Source organism: Caloenas nicobarica, chromosome 2 (genome assembly GCF_036013445.1).
Source record: "Caloenas nicobarica isolate bCalNic1 chromosome 2, bCalNic1.hap1, whole genome shotgun sequence".
NCBI classification, from domain to species: Eukaryota; Metazoa; Chordata; class Aves; order Columbiformes; family Columbidae; genus Caloenas; species Caloenas nicobarica.
The window spans coordinates 13,252,355-13,270,527 of record NC_088246.1 but is presented as its reverse complement, the minus strand read 5'-3'; the positions used below and the strand labels follow the sequence as shown (position 1 = coordinate 13,270,527).

Here is an 18,173-nt window from a genome sequence, read left to right as displayed (position 1 = left end):
AAATCATTTTAGTTTGTAAAACGGAAAAAATAAAAGCCTGGGCATGGAAGTACAGTGTACAAGCACTTTTCTGGTGGGTACCGTGACATCCTGCAAATCTTCACTGGGGTCCCTGGTATGACGTTTACTGGAAGAAGATCTGTGCCTGCCAGCTTATCTAAACCCTGCTGCCCTGTGCAAACGCCTTGTGCGGGCGACAAAGGCTCTGCAGAGACACCATTGCAGCATTAAAGCCCAGTTTAGTTTCCTGCTTACTCCTGGTTGTTTTGCTCATTTTCCTCACAGAATTTTTTGCGTAGAAATGTTGAGATGCATTGGCCAGGCATGGACAAGGGGAGATGCCAGCCCTTGAAACACATTTATCTCAGGTTGTTGGGTTTTGTTTGTTTTTGTTTGGTTGGTTTGGTTTTTGTTGGGGTTTTTTTATGCTTTGGTTTGGGTTTTTTGTGGTTTTTGTTTGTTTGTTTTTTAAATTTGAAAAGGCAAACAATGGGCTCCACCCAAAGGTCATCCCTTTACAACCAACGCAGCTTTTGATTTTCCCGGGAACTTCCTGAACAAGCAAAGGCATCTCCAAAAGGTCCCACGCCACCCCCAAAATCAACCCTCCCCAAAACGAGACTGCTTTGGGGTCACGTTCCCGGCCTCAGTCCCCTCCGTCCCGCTTTGGGTCCCGCCGCCCACACCCCGCGCCGTCCCCGCAGCCCGGCAGCTGCTGCCGCCGCCCCCCGCCCCGCGCTGCGGCGACCCGGCCCGGCCCCACCGCCGCCGCGGTGCCCCCATCGGCCGCCGCAGCCCGGGGCGGGCCCGGCAAGGGCGGGCGGAGCCTCCCCCGCCGCCAATGCGGGCGGGGCCGCGGCGCCTGCGCCGGCCCGGTCGTGCGGCCCGTCCCGCTGCCGAAGCGCCCAGCCATGTGGAGCTGCTACCGGGCGGCCGGGGGGTTGCTGAGCCGCGGCCGGTGAGGATGGGAAGGGAGCTGGAGGGAGCGGGCCGGGGTCCCCGCCAGTCTTTTCCCCGCCGGTCCTTTCCCTGCCCCTCCGCCGGGGAGGCGGCCCGCCCTCCGCTGCCCCGGGCCCCGCCGCGGGCCTGGGCGGGCTCCGCGCTGCAGCCGGCTCCGTGGCGCTCAGCCGAAGGACGGTAGCGTTGTGCCGTGTCCCTGACGGGGACTAGGAGGCCCCGAGCGGGCAGGCGGGAGCCCCCGCTCCGCAAGGGCCGCCGCTGGCTGGAGGCCGGCGGGACGCGGGGCTGCGCGGTTGCCCGCCCGTCCGCCCCCCGCTGCCTCCGGCCCGGCGCGGGGGTGAGGGACCGGGCGGGGTTGGGTCTCGTTCGCTGCTGTAGCACCGCTGGTGGGGGTGTGTTTGGTTTACAGAGAAGTGTTATTTCAGGTCGTTGGTTCAGAAGTCATGGAGGTGGAGGAGTGTCCCGGCTGACGAACGAGCGCTGCGGTACCGGGTGGGTGAGCAGATCCACGGGTTCACTGTGGAGCAGGTGAGCGTCGCCCTTCACTTGCGTTTCCTCTGCGTTTGTGTAGATAATTTTCCCTTGGTTGGAAAGTGCCTGAGTGAGGCCAGGAGTCTCCACGCTGAATATTTGCAGAGCAGCTCTAGTTGGTCAGTTAAAAAATGATACAGTAGTTACTTGTTATTCAGGTCGAGAGAGTTGGGGTTGTTCAGCCTGGAGAAGTCTCGGGAGACCTTATTGTGGCCTTTCAGTACTTAAAAGGAGCCTATAAAAAAAATGGGGACAGGCTTTTTTGACGGTCCTGTTACGGCAGGACAAGGGGCGATGACTTTAAACTAAAGAGGGGAGATTCGGGTTAGACATGAGGAAGAAATTTTTTACACTGAGGCTGGTGAAACACCGGCTCAGGTTACCCAGAGAGGTGGTAGATGCCCCATCCCTGGAAACATTCAGGGCCAGGCTGGACGGGGCTCTGAGCAACCTGATCTGGTTGAAGATGTCCCTGCTCACCGCAGGGGGGTTGGACTGGGTGAGCTTTGAAGGTCCCTTCTAACTCAAACTATTCTATGATTCCTCTGCAAGCAAATTCTTAAGGTAACATTAACACACATTCCTATGGGGAGCTAACTCTCCTAGCGTAAATAATGCACCCCAGGAATTTGTGTCTGCTACAGATGTTGAGCATTCACTGTGGTCTTCTAGAAATCCTGACAGGTAACCAAACTTCCTTGTGTGCTGTTTTGTGAAAAACATTCAAGTAATAGTTTGTTTCCTAATCTGCTTTTAATACCTTTGTTAAGAAGCTGCAATGGAAATATTACGTGAAACTTTTTTTTACTTTTTTAAAGAAAAAAGCAGAAGCAGAGAGTCAAGGTAACTTGCAAAACATAATTGCTAGTGACAGAGCTAGCGGTAGAACTGGGTTCCTTGATTTTTCTTTTGCTGCCCAGAGCACTGGCATTCGAATATATGCCTTTTCTTTGTATTTATGATCAAATTGTTCTGGTCTTAATGTCTGTACCAGAAGAGTATAGTTCTTTGGTTGTAGTGCATTTGAATTGTGGTTTTTTTCAAACTTTATTTTACATTTACATCTTTTATTTCCCCCACAAATTATAGGAAGAAAGAATTTCATACTGTATACGATGGTATTATGTACAGGATCAACAAACTGATCACTGCTATATCATCCATGATTTATTTGACCTAGTTGCAGTCACACTGTAACACAGATGTTTTCTTCAATGCAGGTGACAGCTGTTCCTGAGCTGTTCCTGACTACAGTGAAGCTTAGTCATGATGGAACAGGAGCCAGATATTTACATGTGGCACGGGAGGACTCCAATAACCTGTTCAGGTAAAACATTTATTTATATATATATATATCTCAGATTCCATCTCAGCATCATCTTGTGGTTTCTAAATTGTAATCCAGATTCATAATTGGATTTTTCTGTGATAACAAAGACAATTGCACTTCCTTTGTGGGACTTCCTTGGAGTTTTACAGGTTGGAACAGATGTCCTGAGGTCTGTTGTTCAGTCTGCTGCTCAAAACAGGGTCAGCACTTAATTCAGATGAGGTCTTCAGACACTTGTCCAGGTGAAAATTTCCAAAGACAGAGATTCCACAACCTCTCTGGGCAACCTGTACCCAATGTCTGACTGTCTGTATGGTGTTATCTTTAATATCAAGTTGGAGCCTCTCTTGTGTCAATTTATAAACATTGTCTCTTGTCCTTCCCTTGTGCAGATTTATGCAAAGAAGCAGTTCATTGTAAACTCCTTGTAGGTATTGAAAGGCAGCTATTGAGTCCCTTCACCTTTCCTTCTCCAGGCTGAATAAGCCCAGTTTCCTCAGCCTCTTTTCACAGGGCATGTGCTCCAGCCCCTGACTGTTTTTGTGGCTCTCCACTAACCTCCTACAAATTTATTATCATTTTTTCTGTATTGGTGAGCCTAAAATAGGACTTTCCCATAAATTGCCTTATATTTGCAAAATGCAAACCAGTCCTTTTAACCATAACCTTCCATGAAGTTTTTTTCTGAGCCTTTTGGCTAAAAAAGAAATGTGTTTAGTTAAGTGCTGAAAACTGCTGCCCCATCTCCAGAAACAGAGGTGCAGAGGTTGTGCACCCTCTAAAAGACCTGGCTGCACATTCAAGAGTCTAAAGAACTTGATAACTCTATATCCTGCTGTGAGCCATGTTAGTTACTGGACAGTGAGAATGTTCCCATAAATCTCAGCTGCAGGCAGGAGGTGAGCGGACTTCTCAGCACTAATAACCATGTTCCTCTCTGTGCTCTCTGTCTTGCAGTATCCAGTTCCGAACCACTCCACTGGACAGCACAGGGGTCCCACATATACTCGAGCACACTGTGTTGTGTGGTTCTCAAAAGTATCCTTGCAGAGATCCATTTTTTAAAATGTTAAACAGGTCACTGTCCACTTTCATGAACGCGTTCACAGGTGAGCGCAAAGTAAATAATACAACTTAAAATGTATGAGTTTTTGTTGCAGTAGAGCTGTCTGTCGGCTCTCCTTAATTTCCCTTTGGAGAACCATTATTATTAAGTGTGAATGTTGTGAGTGAGAGATTAAAAAACTAACAAGGCAAAGCAACAAAATAGATCTTGTTCGTTTGGCAACTACAAAGTCCCAATAGAGCTGGATCTTTGTAGTATACAGCAGTGCATTTAGTTATTTATATGTATTGCAAAAGCAAAGTTTTCATGGTAAAATAATGGCAGCGTTTGAGAGATGAGAGATTAGATATAAATGAGGACAAAATGCATCTCAGACTTTCCAAAATTCTGATCTTTTTGTGTTTGTTTATATGCAGCTAGTGATTACACGCTCTATCCATTTTCAACACAAAATCACAAAGATTTTCAGAATCTCCTCTCAGTGTACTTGGATGCAGCCTTTTTTCCGTGTTTGCGTCAACTAGATTTCTGGTAAGATGTGGACAGGTTGAGCTGTATGCAAACCTTAAATTAAAAACCAAAACCAAAGTAAACCCATCAAACTCCCAACACTTCCTGTTATTAATTTTTGCAGGCAAGAAGGTTGGAGGTTAGAACATGAGAACCCAGCTGACCCCCAGACACCTCTCGTCTTCAAAGGAGTTGTTTTTAATGAAATGAAAGGGGCATTTGTAAGTTTTGTGAATTTTGTTTTAAGATCTTGTATGTGGTGAAGTGGCTTAAGCTGCAGGTTATCAAGAGTATTATTGCACCAGAGATTTCCATTTATCCTTTGTGAAATTTAAGTCCTCAGTAAAGTCAGCAATCTGTTACATGGTTATTCTTAAAATCAGCCCATTGGAAGTTTGTGTACATTTAAAAATTCACCTTTCTAATGGATTTTATTGTAGAATTTTCTTTTAAATTGACATAATGTAGCTGTTTTTACCCAAGTGCATGAGACTGCAGAACAAAATGCTTATATGAAGAGGGGCTCTGAGGTCTTATTATTGAAGACCTTTTATTTTTAAAATGTGTTTTGATGACTTTTACTGAAATGTATTTTTTTCCTCTTAAGACAGATAATGAGAGGATATTTGCACAGCACCTGCAGAATAAAATCCTTCCTGATCACACTTATGGTGTAGTATCTGGTGGAGATCCATTATGTATTCCTGATCTCACATGGGAGCAGCTTAAACAGTTCCATGCTACGCATTATCATCCGAGCAATTCCAGGTATCTGGTTACATACCCCGTTTCCCCAAAAATAAGACAGTCCTATACAATTTTTGCTGCAAACGATGCTTGCTTTTTTACATGTATAGCTGCCTGGACCCTATTTAAATTGATTTGTTTTAATGAACTGTAGCTAGGTCTCTTTTTTTTGGAGTAGGGCTTACATTTTGAGCATCCTCAAAAATTATTCCAGGGCTTACTCTTGGGATAGGTCTTATTTTTGGGGAAACAAGGTAGTGAGTTAAGAGTCTGTTGGTATTTTTGTGAAGGAAAACCAGTGGTACAGTGTTTCTGTGTGTATTACCAGCAACTTTGATAGCCTATGCACTCCAGCAGGTAAGACAGCATTGAAGCAAGGAATTTGCTCTAGGGAGAGAAGTGAAGGGTGAGTTGGAAAGCAGGGGCTACAGAACAAGAGATGGCTGATTTTTCTAGAGTACGTCTGCCTGCTTGATTATGGGGATTTGTTTGGGGGATTTTTCTTTGCAGATGATTTGCCTTAAACTCATGGGTTCAGGGGAAGTGGAACATATTAATAAGTATTTGGCAGTAGTGTTAGGGAGTTAAGATACAAGTAACGCAGATGGGTCTAGGGGTTCCTGTTCTCCTTGAAATCAACACAGATTAGGAGTTATAAAAAGAAGTTACACATGAATGGTTGTTTGCTCCTGAATCACACATTACTGTATCAGGTACTAAATAACAGATATCTATTAGACTCGGATACTAGTTCTGTTGATACTGACAAGGTCTCTAAGCTAAAATTCAGCTTGCTTGAAAATTTGAAGGTGATATGGAGGGAAGTCTATAGTATCATTGTTTCTTCTAAACTGATTTTGCGGTCAATCTGTTAGTCTGGTTAATTCACTTATGGAACGTCAGCTTGTGTCGTGATAGTGAATTTACCAGCCTTTGTTTTTCTCGTCATCTCAAATATTCTGTTGTACCTGTGTTTAGATTTTAATTGGGGAATAATATTTACCTGAGACATACCTCATCCTGATATTTAATCTAGCGAAGCCAGTGATGTTTCTTATAGATATGGGAGTGCACTTCGGTAGTCTGACCCGCAGAACCAGCTGTATTTTATAGATCAGTTAAGATCATCGTATTCTATACCTTATGTGTGAAGATCATAAGAATTTCATCTTCTGAAGCTTTAGAACACTGGGATTCTAGATTCAACTACTAATATTTTTCTTGGAACACTGTATATTGCTGCAACTAAACAAATTCTTTTCATGAACTCCGAAGCATGAAACAGAAGCTGAAAAATGTTGTGTGATTTACCAGCAGATCCAGGGGTCTTACGTATATGGCACACTGGGAGGCCTTTAACCTGGGGGCCTTACAAAGCATGTTCCCTTATTGATCTAACTGAATCACTGAAAATCACATAAAATTTGGATATAATAAAAGCTTTTAGTGTAAATTTAATGTAAAACCTGGTGCTTAATCTCAATCTTTCATTCGAAATGCAGATTTTTCACTTATGGTAATTTTCCACTGGAGCAACATTTGAAACAAATACATGAGGAAGCACTGATAAAATTTGAAAGAATTGAATCAAATACTGACATCCCAAGACAGAAACTTTGGGAAAAGCCCGTAAGTAAAATAAATAAATAAATAAATAAATTGAAACAAACAAACAGAAACTGCACATCTGATCTTGGAGTTGCAGAAACTGAATATAACAGGTTAACATTTTAGCCCAGCCTGCTGGAATTATTTTGTTTGTTTAGAAGTGTGTTTATTTGAATGTGCTGAAGTGTTTTTATTTTTTGTTAAAATGAGGGAAAAACTACATCACCTTTTGATTTTCAGTAATGTAAACATTGCATGCAGTTCTTTGTTTTTTCTTATTTCCAGTTTTCAAGTCTCTCAGGATTTGGAGTATTGAAGTATTTATTAATGGAAAGCATTTAGAGCTACTTATAAAAATATGGATAGTTAAGTGTCAGGAAATATGTCCTCTATTGGTACCTAAACTTCCAAACATTGGTATGAAAAATAAATTTTTCCATTCTCCTCTCCTTCCACTCACCCATCTCCTCCCTGGCTTGTCCAGAAGCTTGAGTGTTTCTCTGAAACCCAGCTCAGAGAGTTAATTATGGCCAGATTTTCTTGATCAGCTACTCCGTTTCTCCACTTGTAAAAGCTGAGCTATGACTCGTATTTTTCACGATAACCTTTGTTTGTGTATTTACTTACTAATATTGAACTTACTCATGAGTATCTGTAAAATGATTTGAAATCTTTGAAAGAAAGATGCTATGAAGATGCAAGCAGTTATTTTTTTTTTATTTGTAACTTCTGCTCTGAATTTAGTCTGCATCAAATGTATTTATTATACTTTACAGAGAGAACACAGTGTAACATGTGGCTTAGACTCATTTGCTGCTGATCCTTCCAAGCAGACAACTGTCAGTGTCAGCTACTTGTTGACAGAGTAAGTGTATCAAAATGAAAATTCTGAATCAGAGGCTCATTTTAGAACTTTTGAGCAAGATACGAGTGTATTTCATGTCCCCCAATCCCTCTTCATAAATGTCATTTTGAAGTTAAATAATGCCATGGGAAAGCTAGACAAAGCCTCCTTTAGTAGGTATAAGTTTTAGGTACCAAGCAGAATTTTTCTTATCTTTAGCAGATAGATATAAGGAAAATCAGCTCTGATCTTACAGAACTGTTCAGTGGATTAGAGTTTTGGGAATGCCAGCTTCCTGTATTTCAATTTCCTGCCATGTGCAAGCTTTTCTGTATGACCCTACTACTAACTTTATCCTTGCAGCCCAATTTAACTTGCTTTACTGCTAATTATAATAAGTGGAAGACTCAGAACCAGTTCAGTAAGGTTTGGTGCAGTGTTCATAATTGGCAATTATTTTTCCCTTGCTGCCTTTATTTTGTAGCAGTAATTCATCTGAAGAAAACTTGGTGATGTTGGGTGTCATATACTCATAGCTTGATGTTTTTTAAGGACTATTAATTTTTTTCCAGTATTACAGACACTTTTGAAACATTCACGCTAAGCTTATTGTCTTCACTGTTGGTTGATGAGCCAAATTCTCCTTTCTACAAAGCCTTGATTGAGTCTGGTGTTGGTACAGATTTTTCTCCTGATGTTGGGTAAGTGTCGAAATTTATATTTCATCCCTATAAGCAATATTAGAAGAGTTACAAACCACTATTAAGTTGGGAGAAGTCATCTCTCATAGAGGCGATTTATACTGGAATAGTCTTATTTTAATATTAAAATATCTTGAGTTTCTACTGATGAACTATAAAGCATTCTGAAATGTAATTTTGGCTTGTCAGAATAATTTGATAGAAGCTATGTTAGTTTAAACAAAGTTGTAGTGTTTAAAGCTTATCATCCAGAAAAATGGGTAGATGAAAACATTGTATACTTTCAGTGCCCTGACTTACCTGGGGTTTCCATCTTGGCCATTTAATATTACTCAGAAGAGTTTGCTAGCTTTTCTCTGTACTGTGTTACCTTTGCTTTTTTGATTTAATTCGGTGATTTAGTAGTAGGTAAGAGTTATGGTTTAACCTGGCAGGCAGCCAAGTACCACACAGCTGCTCCCTCACCCCCCACCCTGTGCAATGGTTGAGAGAATTGAGGGGCGGGGGGGGAAAAAGTGAAACTTATGTTTTAAGGTAAAGACAGTTTGATAGGACAGAGAGCGAAAATAACAATAATAATAATAGAATATACAAAACCAGCGATGCACAGTGCAGTTGCTCACCACTCAGTGACCGATGCCCAGCTTGTCCCTGAGCAGCAATTGCCACCCGCCAGCCAACGGTTTATATAGTGACCATGATGTCATATGGAATATCCCTTTGGCCTGTTTGGGTCACTTGTCCTGGCTGTGTCTCCTCCCAGTTTCTTGTACACTTCCTTGCTGGGAGAACACGGGAAGCTGGAAAGTTCTTGACTTAGTATAAGCACTGCTTAGCAACAACTGAAACGTCAATGTATTATCAACATTATTCTCATGCTAAATCGAAAACACTGCACTATACCAGCTACTAGGAGGAAAATTAACTCTGTCCCAGCCAAAACCAGGACAGTATGTTTGGCACAGATGTGCTTTTGTGCAGTTGGGTGCCATTAACTTGCCATGGCCTCGGGACAAAAGGGTATGTATATCTGCTAACACTTATTCGAGCTGCAGCTTTTGCAGGCAGTCCTCTGAGGTGGCCCTGCTCTGTGGGCAGATGGATTCTCTTCACCCAACTACGGGCTCAGCTGCCCATTGTAGTTTGCCTTGATTGTCAGCAGGAAGAAAGAGGCACTTTCAGGGCATGATTCATCTGACTGATTTTAGACTTCAGGGTGACAAAAATCATGCTTTTGTCTCTACTGACTGTCTCAGTGACTGTCTCAGATGTTTGAGTGGGAAACCTTAATATACTCATTTATGATTTTAATACCTTGGGGTAGGTACTCTGCCTGGATTGAACTGTCTCTGTGTGAAGTCATGAACCTCCTGCAAGTCCTGTGTCATGCATGTCAGTGCCATGCAGACATCTTGATGTCACAGGGCATGGCAGTAGAAATCCATGTTTAGACACTGAAGGAATGATTCAGTTGTTGGATGTTTTGTCTGCTGAACCTTTGCCAGGTTGACTATTTTAATACGGTGTTGAGACATACAGTGAGTTTGCTTTAATTTGCCTTAGTGGCTGTGCTGATGCATCAGTCTAGAAGAATAAGTTTCAGTCCAGATATTGGTATTCCAGAATTCAACACCTGAGTCTGCCATTGAATTCCTTCTGTCATTTTTAGGTATGGAATAGTGGATGTTTAGAATAGATGAGCACCTCTATTTGTTGGCTTTGGTTAGAATTGCTGCATGTGTTCTGTATTTCTGCAAGTGTCAATTTGTCTCGCTAAGGGTGAGCTATTATGGTTAACTCTATTTGACAGTTTGAACAAAATTATCTTTCCTTTTTTTTTTTTTTAAGTACTGTTGAAAATAACTGCAACAAACATGGAACACTTCACATTCACCGCTTAGTTTACAAATACTTCTTCAAATATACTAATTTAAAAGTACCATTCCACTCATCTGCTTAAGTAGAATTTGGTATTTGGTGTTACAGGCAATTAAAATTTTCACCTTAAAGAAAGAGTCTTCATTACCTGAAAATACTTGCAGGTGAATAAGAAGATGAACAGAAAAGACTGGCTTTTCTTCTGTAACTGCTTTTCTTTCTCTAATACCATATGCCATATGTTCTCTTAACAGTGGCTACTACTACTGGAATTGAACAAAAAATGCTTTTAAGTTCCATTTCTTGCCACTTCGGTAATTATTTTTCTTTCTATCTAGCTTTTAAAATCCTCTCTGTGTGTATGTGGAAATGACAAGTGGTTTTCCCCTTCTTCTGCCTTTGCTGGCAGGTTTAATGCTTAAGTTCTAGTAATTGTCACTGAGTTGAATATGTTTTATTCTAGGTTTAATGGCTCAACAAGAGAAGCTTATTTCAGCGTGGGTCTACAGGGTATTGCTGAAAGAGACATTGATACTGTGAAACAGATAATTGCTAGAACCATTGATGAAGTTATAGTGTGAGTAACATTAAATTTTTGAGAATACTTTTAGTTCTTTCATACAGTCTCTTGCAATTAGATATTAATAATATAATAATATCCAGGCATTTATATACCTTAAAAATTTAATGATATTAAAATAAATGCACCAAATAAGCAGTAATATTGTTCAATACTCTTAAAACTTGTATCTGCTACTTCCTCTATTGCAGTGTGTTCAGCAGCGTAACCTTTGGGAGTTTAATGACATTAGTGCAGTTTCACTAAATGATATATCGTGATAAGATTATTTCGTATCAGTTTTGATTCAGTATGGAATACATTATGTTGTAATTCTTCCCTTATCAATGTTGTAATTAATTTTCATAACTTCACTTGAAGTGATTAGTGTTAATGGATATAGTTTCCTTCTCTCGTGTTCCCTTCTCAAAGGAAAGGATTTGAGGAAGACAGGATTGAAGCTCTACTTCACAAAATTGAAATCCAGCTGAAGCATCAGTCTACGAGTTTTGGACTTGCCCTGACATCTGTAAGTCTGTATGTGTGCCTGTGTGTGGTGGTTTTTTTAGGAATGTGTAAGAAATCTACTGTCTACGTCTTTATGAAATTGATAGGTAAAACTTTTCACTTAAGGGCTTTTCCTTTGTCATCTCATGTACATCTTTCTTCCTTCTTTTCAGTAGCCTTCAAACTATCGCTGAACTCCACACTGTGGGACTTAATCAGGCAGTGAGCCTGTTGTCTTTCCCTGAATAGTAGCTTTGATTGCACGAGCAGCGATTGCTTCTGTAAGAGAGGCATGCCATACTGGCTCTTGGAACTGTATGTTTTGGCAAGATGCCTATGTATTTTTAAAAGTCAAATAGGACTGTTTTTTTATATGGAATTTAGGGTTGTACTGCTGTAATGAAATTTTAAGATTCACAAGCGAAAATATACACTAATTCAATTCTTGGACTCAAATTTTGATACCAAAGCTGTATGAAAATTTCGATACAGGGCGGTTACAGAAAGTACGTTCCACAGCAGAACGTGGTGTCTGAGAATTCTGCAAATTGTAACTTTGGGAATGAGTTAGCTGCAGTATTTGCAGTCAGCTCTCACTGAAAGATCTTGATAGACTGGACCACAGAGCAACCACAAACTGTATGAAGTTTAACAAAAACAAATCTGGATTCTGCACCTGGGGTGGTATAATCCTGGATATACATATAGGCTGGGGAATGAGGCTGGAGTGCAGCCCTGCAGAAAGGGATCTGGGAGTTTTGGTTGATGGTAAGCTCAATATGAGTCTCATAAAGCCAAAAAGGGCCAACCATATCCTGGGGTGCATTAAGGACAGTATAGCTAACTGGTCAAAAGAAGCGATTGCCCCGCAACACTCAGTGCTAGTGTGGTCTCACCTCAAGTGCTGTGTGCGGTTTGGGGCTCCACAATATAAGAAGGACATAAAAATATTAGAACATGTCAAAAGGAGGGCAACAAAGATGTTGAAGGGACTAGAGGACATGACTTATGAGGAGCTGCTGAGGATACTAGGTTTGTTCAGCTTAGAAAAGAGGAGGTTGAAGCCTCATTCAACTCCCTCATGATGGGGAGCAGAGCAGGCAGTGCTGGTCTCTTCTGTCCTGTATCCGGTAATAGGACATAAGGAAATGGCTTCAAGCTGTGTCAGGGAAGTACAGAATGGATATTAGGAAGAAGTTCTTCACAAGGAGGGTGGTCAAGCATTGGAACAAGTTCCTCAGTGTACTGGTGAGAGTTAAATCTCTTTATAGTAGTTTGTATGGGGCTGTGGTTTTGATTTTTGCTGACTATGGTGCTGATGACATGGGGATTTTCTAGTTACTGCTGAGCAGTGCTCACACAGCCTCAAGGCTGTCTCTGTTTCTTATCCCACCCCACCAGCGAGGAGGTTGGGGAGGGGACACAGCTGGGACAGCTGACCCAAACTGGCCGAAGGGATGTTCCATACCATATGACATCATGCCCAGCATATAAAGCTGGAGGAAGAAGAAGAAGGAAGGGAGGACATTCCGAGTGATGGTGTTTGTCTTCCCAAGTCGCTGTTAGGCGTGATGAAGCCCGGCTTTCCTGGGGATGGCTGAAGGCCGGCCTGCCGATGAGAAGTAGCGAATGAATCTCTTGTTTTGCTCTGCTTGCCCACTGCTTTTTCTTTACCTATTAAACTGTCTTTATCTCAACCCAAGATTTTTCTCACTCTTACCCTTCTGATTTCCCCTCATGTCCCACTGTGAGGGGGGTGAGTGAGCTGCTGCGTGGGGCTGAGCTGCTGGCCAGGGTTAAATCATGACACCAAGGACATGGTCATGGCCCCCGAGCCTGCCTGTATTCAAGAAGTGTTTGGGCAACACTCTTAGATGTATAGTTAAACTTCTAGGACGTTTACTGAGAACCACCACTAAGTTGCTGTACTGACACAATGGAAGCCTCAAATAAGTGGTGACTACTTTTATTTCAAGAAAATTAACTCGAGCATATTCTAAAAGAATTCCGTTCTTTAAAACACATCAGGGAGTTTCCACAGAACAGATAATAATAGATATTACTGAAAAAGTATGGAAGACTTGTGATACATGCTTGTAACTAAAGAGGTAAGAAAAGATAAGGTGGTTTTGACAGTTCCAATGCATTGTTTTCTATATACTTTTAAAGGCTTTTTCTTCTTAATGTCCTGAGGTTTTTTTAAATTTTGCTTTAGTTTATTTTTGCCCACTCAGACAGAGTAGAAATGGAGAAAGTTTTGACATCTTGCCCTGTGGTGTATTTGAAGAACTTTCAGTAGCGACTTAAGCAAACAATTGTCTCAAACTAGAGGATAAATCTAGAATAAAGTCCTTCCAAAAGAAGTATTCTGGGGATATTTCTGGTTATTTAGTACTTTCTTTCTCCGAAGTCTCATCAGTGTTACATGTTTGACATACAATAAGTGGGTAGACTATAAAATTTATATATTACTCTGCCTCTACCACCTGTTCCTTTTTTCCTTCTTTCTTGGGCTGAAAAATGGTTTTATTTTAAATAAGAGGGAAGAAAGACTATGAGAATAGATGTCCAGAATACAGATATACACACCTATGAGAAAAAAAAGAATGTTTGGTATGAAAAAATTAGAGGAGAGAACAAGGAACAGAAGATGATGGAATAGTCTTTCAATCTGAACAAAGATTTCAGCTTTTTTTTCCCCCTCCAAATATATTGGAACTACTCATTATATGTCTGCTATTCAAATATAAATGGTAAGGTGGTTTTGGAACACAGATGCTGACAGTTATAGAAATGCAGATGGATTGTCCTGCTTACGTAATGATTTTTTCCCATTCAGTATATAGCTTCCTGCTGGAATCAAGATGGAGATCCAGTCGAGCTTCTGAGGATTGCAGATAAAGTCTCTCGGTTCAGGCGGTGCCTTAAAGAAAATCCCACATTTCTTCAGGAAAAAGTTAAAACATATTTTAAGGTAGGAAAACCGATGGAAAAATATCTGTAGTATTAATTTTTAAATCACTATTTTGTATTTAAAATTGAGCTGAAGTCTAACTTTTATAACCATACTACCTGGTTTTAGGTGTAGATGAACAGCAGCACTTTTGAATGAAGCATGTTACCTTTAAATCGTTGAAGCAAAAACTTATCAAAATGGGGAAAATTCTATGGCTGGACATTTCGAAACACACATATTCGAACATTGATAAAATACTAATATTTTACCAAACTGTGATGCCCGATGCTATAGAGGGGCACATGGGTGTCTCCTAATGAGAAGCCCAGAAGCACAGAGAATTCTAGACCTAGTTGTGTGTTCCTTTGTTTTGGCATAGCATGATGTAGCTCTTTTTCCTTGACAAGACTTTGGTTATAAGTAAGATTGGTGTGGTGCTCCTCGTGTTCACTGAACTGCTGTCTGAATGTTGCTGTCAGTGCTGACAGCTTTCTGCTCTTTTTCTTGTTTTCCTCTCCATAACTTCTACTGGAGTTCTTCAAGGACTAAAAATAGTAAAGGCATTATAACACTGAATAGTTCTGAAGCCCCAAGTTAGCCAGTGCCAGAAAGAAAAAACCCAGTGATAACAGTGCAAAAGTGGTTTTCTTTTGGATTTTTTAGGTGTTTGTTTTGTTGGTGGGTTTTTATTTGGGGTTTTTTTGGTTTTGTTTTGTTGGGGGTATTTTTGTGGGGGGGTTTTTTTGTTGTTTGTTTGTTTGCTTGTGGTTTTTTTTCTCTCCTATGGAATTGTTCAAGTTGTTTTGAAGGGCAGATCTATTACAGGTAACTACCAACCTGATTTAATAGTGAGTAAATGCATATACTCAAAGGCAACAAAAGACAGTGGCGTCAGTTGAAATCTGTATTTCCTAAAGGCATTATTAGTGTCTGGATGTAGTAGGGAGCTCTTAAGCTTGGCTTTTGTAGGGGAGAAAAACAGGTGGGGTATTTTTGAGAATGTCCTTTACCATGCAGTTCTGCTGAGAGTGCCAAGGCAACACCTTGACTCAATAGGAAATAACGTGAATAGCTGGATGGTCTTGTATCAGAAGGTCATGCACTGCTGTATGTCATGTCTGGAGGTTAATAAAGCAGGAAGGCTGGGAGCATGGGAGGGAATGCTGTTCATCCTCTCCATTTTACTATGCCTGGTTAATTTTGCATTTCCATCTTCCTTCTGTAGACAATCAGGTTTCCACAGGCTTTCCACATAAGCATGGGGGAGATACAGTCATAAAACAGAATCCAATTACATTTTTGCAAACTGTTGGCAGTGTCTGTCAATGACAGATGTTGCTTCTTGACTCCTACTTTGAAATGGGCAATTTTTGAGGTCACTATCTTTTGAGTAGCCTCCCAGAATTACATAAAATGGAAGCTGCTTGAGTAATTTTGTTATTAAAATTCCACAGTCTGGTGTCAACAAAGAGAAATTCAACAGCAGTTGTGACACTTGAATAATGCATGGAGTTCTCTGGCAGCCAGACTGATGTAAAGCATTTCTGAGCAGGATACGGCATGCATGTCTGATATCGTATGGGATCTCTCTGCACTCAGGCTTGGGCAGGTTGAAAGAGATGTTTAATGAAACCCTCCTGCATTTAACTAGATTCCTCATCTTGGAACATTCTCCAGATAAGACCTGTGGCATACTGCTCTATAGCATTTGTACAGTTGTTTAACTTTGATTTAATTAAACTAATGAGTACTATGTGCTGTTGAGGGATTCTTACTCTATACTAAAATTTTACATAAGGTTGTTCATGCTTGTTCTTGTGGTAAGCTGCTCTTTTCGCCACCCTCGCAGCAGACTGTTCTGTATGAAATGGAGAGTTTAAATTGCCTGTTTGTGATACTTTTGATAATATGCAAGCCAAATGATGCATAGATTGTTTGTATCTACTGCTGCTGAAGCAATAATCTGAGGCAAAACAGAAGGAAGTTGCCCTCAAAATTGATATTGCTTTGTTTTGGGATATATTTCTGCAGGATAATCCACATAGACTGACTCTGTCAATGAGTCCAGAGAAAGACTACCATGATAAGCAAGCAAAATTGGAAGCAGAAAAGCTGGAAAAAAAGGTCAATGCTCTTTCTGAAGAAGAAAAAACCCAAATCTTTGAAAAAGGTTAATGTGCTTTTTCATGTTTTTATTTGGGTAACTGCATAAGAACACAGCCAGTTTTTTAGCTGCTGTGCTGTAGAATATCTTAAATTCTCAGGCATTCTCCAGAATTTGCTCTGAAAGGGATGATTTTTTGTTGAATGTTTGTGTTATGGGGCTATGCAGTGTAGTGTTTACACAGCAGTGTATGACTGGTATACTCCATTAGTTTTAACACTCAAAAATAGAATTATCAATGTCTCCAGTAAGGCAGAAGAAGGGAGATTGTTTTAAAATGTTGATCTGCTTATTCTTTCCTATGTTAACTTGCACTAAATACAAGATTAATTCCACTGTTTACCTTGAAGCTGTTTATTTTTGAGTGTTTGAAGTCTCCTTCATGCTCCTATAAAACTTACATTTTGTAAATTCACTTCTAATTAAAAAGCCAACTATAAATATAATGTTGTGTTCAAATTATTCTGGACAAAATCTTGGAGACCCTGGGCAGTCATCTAATTTTGTGAAAACTGTGATCTAGCCAAAGAAATCCTGCAAAAAAAGTGACATTAATCTTCTGAAGCTTTGGTTCTAGGCAGGAGATAGGGGAGCAGAAAATAAGATGAGGATTTCTACTCAGGAAGATAAATTTGAGAGTACTTAGAGGTGACCAGTTAGAATCTGGAAGGCTGAAATGTAAAATTAAACACAACAATTTAGCTGCATCGGGGTGGTGAGCGGACACTTGAGTAAGATCTGGGGGGAATGAGTTGAAAAGAAGCTTCTTACCTGCAAGGTCTGGGTTATTTGGGTTGGCGTTCACAGAGCTGGGTGACAGGACTGACAGATGTCACTTTGTCAGGGTTTAAATTGCATGTTACTGTAAACAGGATGTGAAGTGGGGAATGGAAGGAGAATTTACAAAGGCAGAGTGTTCTGTTTGCTGTTGTGATGTGATAAACTCCAGAATCTGTTTCAGTAAAATATTTGGAAGAACTCTTGATAGAAAATTCTAAACTTGAAACTCCTGTGTTTTTCCGATCTGCATCACCTCAGTAGCTTCTGACAGCACTTTTCACTAAAAGCAGAAAATGACAAACTGGTATTCTGTTCTCCTTACTAGGTTTGGAATTAATTGCTCTTCAGAGCAAACCTCAGGATACCTCTTGTCTCCCAGCTCTAAAAGTGTCCGACATTGAGCCCAAAATCCCATTCACTGTGCTGGAAACAACACTCGCAGGTTGGCTTAACTACTAATTCATCCTCCGAAGAGCAACCCTGTTGGCTCCAGGGAGGTCTTATTGCAGCCTATGTGACCAGCGTATTGTGGCCTATGAGAAAAATGCAGACAGGCTTTTTAGTAGGACCTGTAGCGATAGGACAAGGGGTAATGGTTTTAAACTAAAGAAGAGGAGATTCAGGCCACACATAGAATCATAGAATGTCCTGAGTTGGAAGGGACTCGCAAAAATCATTGAGTCGAACTCCTGTCCCTGCATATGACAACCCCACAGTTCACACCATGTGTCTGGGGGCATTTCCCAGTCTCTCCTTGAACACTGTCAGGTTGGGGCCGTGACACCTCCCTGGGGAGCCTGTTCCAGTGTCCAGCACCCTCTGGGTGAAAGAAACATTAAAAATTACTTTTTAATAATGAGGGTGGTAAAACACTGGCCCAGGTTGCCCAGAGAGGTGGTGGATGCCCCATCCTTGGAAGCATTCAAGGCCAGGCTGGACGGGGCTCTGAGCAACCTGATCTGGTTGAAGTGTCCCTGCTCATTGCATGGGTTGGACTAGATGTGCTTTGAAGGTCCTTTCCAACCCAAACTA

The 18,173-nt window shown here is 41.0% G+C and overlaps 1 protein-coding gene across 1 annotated transcript in view; it reads left to right on the top strand.

Annotated features, from left to right (window-relative positions):
* Nucleotides 1-857: 857 nt before the first annotated feature.
* Nucleotides 858-18,173, top strand: part of PITRM1 (pitrilysin metallopeptidase 1) — a 29,144-nt gene continuing 11,828 nt past the window's right edge. The window contains exons 1-15 of the mRNA XM_065627524.1: nt 858-958; nt 1,386-1,488; nt 2,712-2,818; nt 3,779-3,930; nt 4,304-4,418; nt 4,522-4,618; nt 5,005-5,165; nt 6,647-6,773; nt 7,529-7,617; nt 8,169-8,297; nt 10,639-10,752; nt 11,167-11,263; nt 14,081-14,215; nt 16,229-16,367; nt 17,467-17,583. Of these exons, the coding sequence (XP_065483596.1) occupies nt 912-958; nt 1,386-1,488; nt 2,712-2,818; nt 3,779-3,930; nt 4,304-4,418; nt 4,522-4,618; nt 5,005-5,165; nt 6,647-6,773; nt 7,529-7,617; nt 8,169-8,297; nt 10,639-10,752; nt 11,167-11,263; nt 14,081-14,215; nt 16,229-16,367; nt 17,467-17,583 (1,729 nt within the window). The 5' untranslated portion in view covers nt 858-911. The remainder of the gene's footprint in view (nt 959-1,385; nt 1,489-2,711; nt 2,819-3,778; nt 3,931-4,303; nt 4,419-4,521; nt 4,619-5,004; nt 5,166-6,646; nt 6,774-7,528; nt 7,618-8,168; nt 8,298-10,638; nt 10,753-11,166; nt 11,264-14,080; nt 14,216-16,228; nt 16,368-17,466; nt 17,584-18,173) is intronic.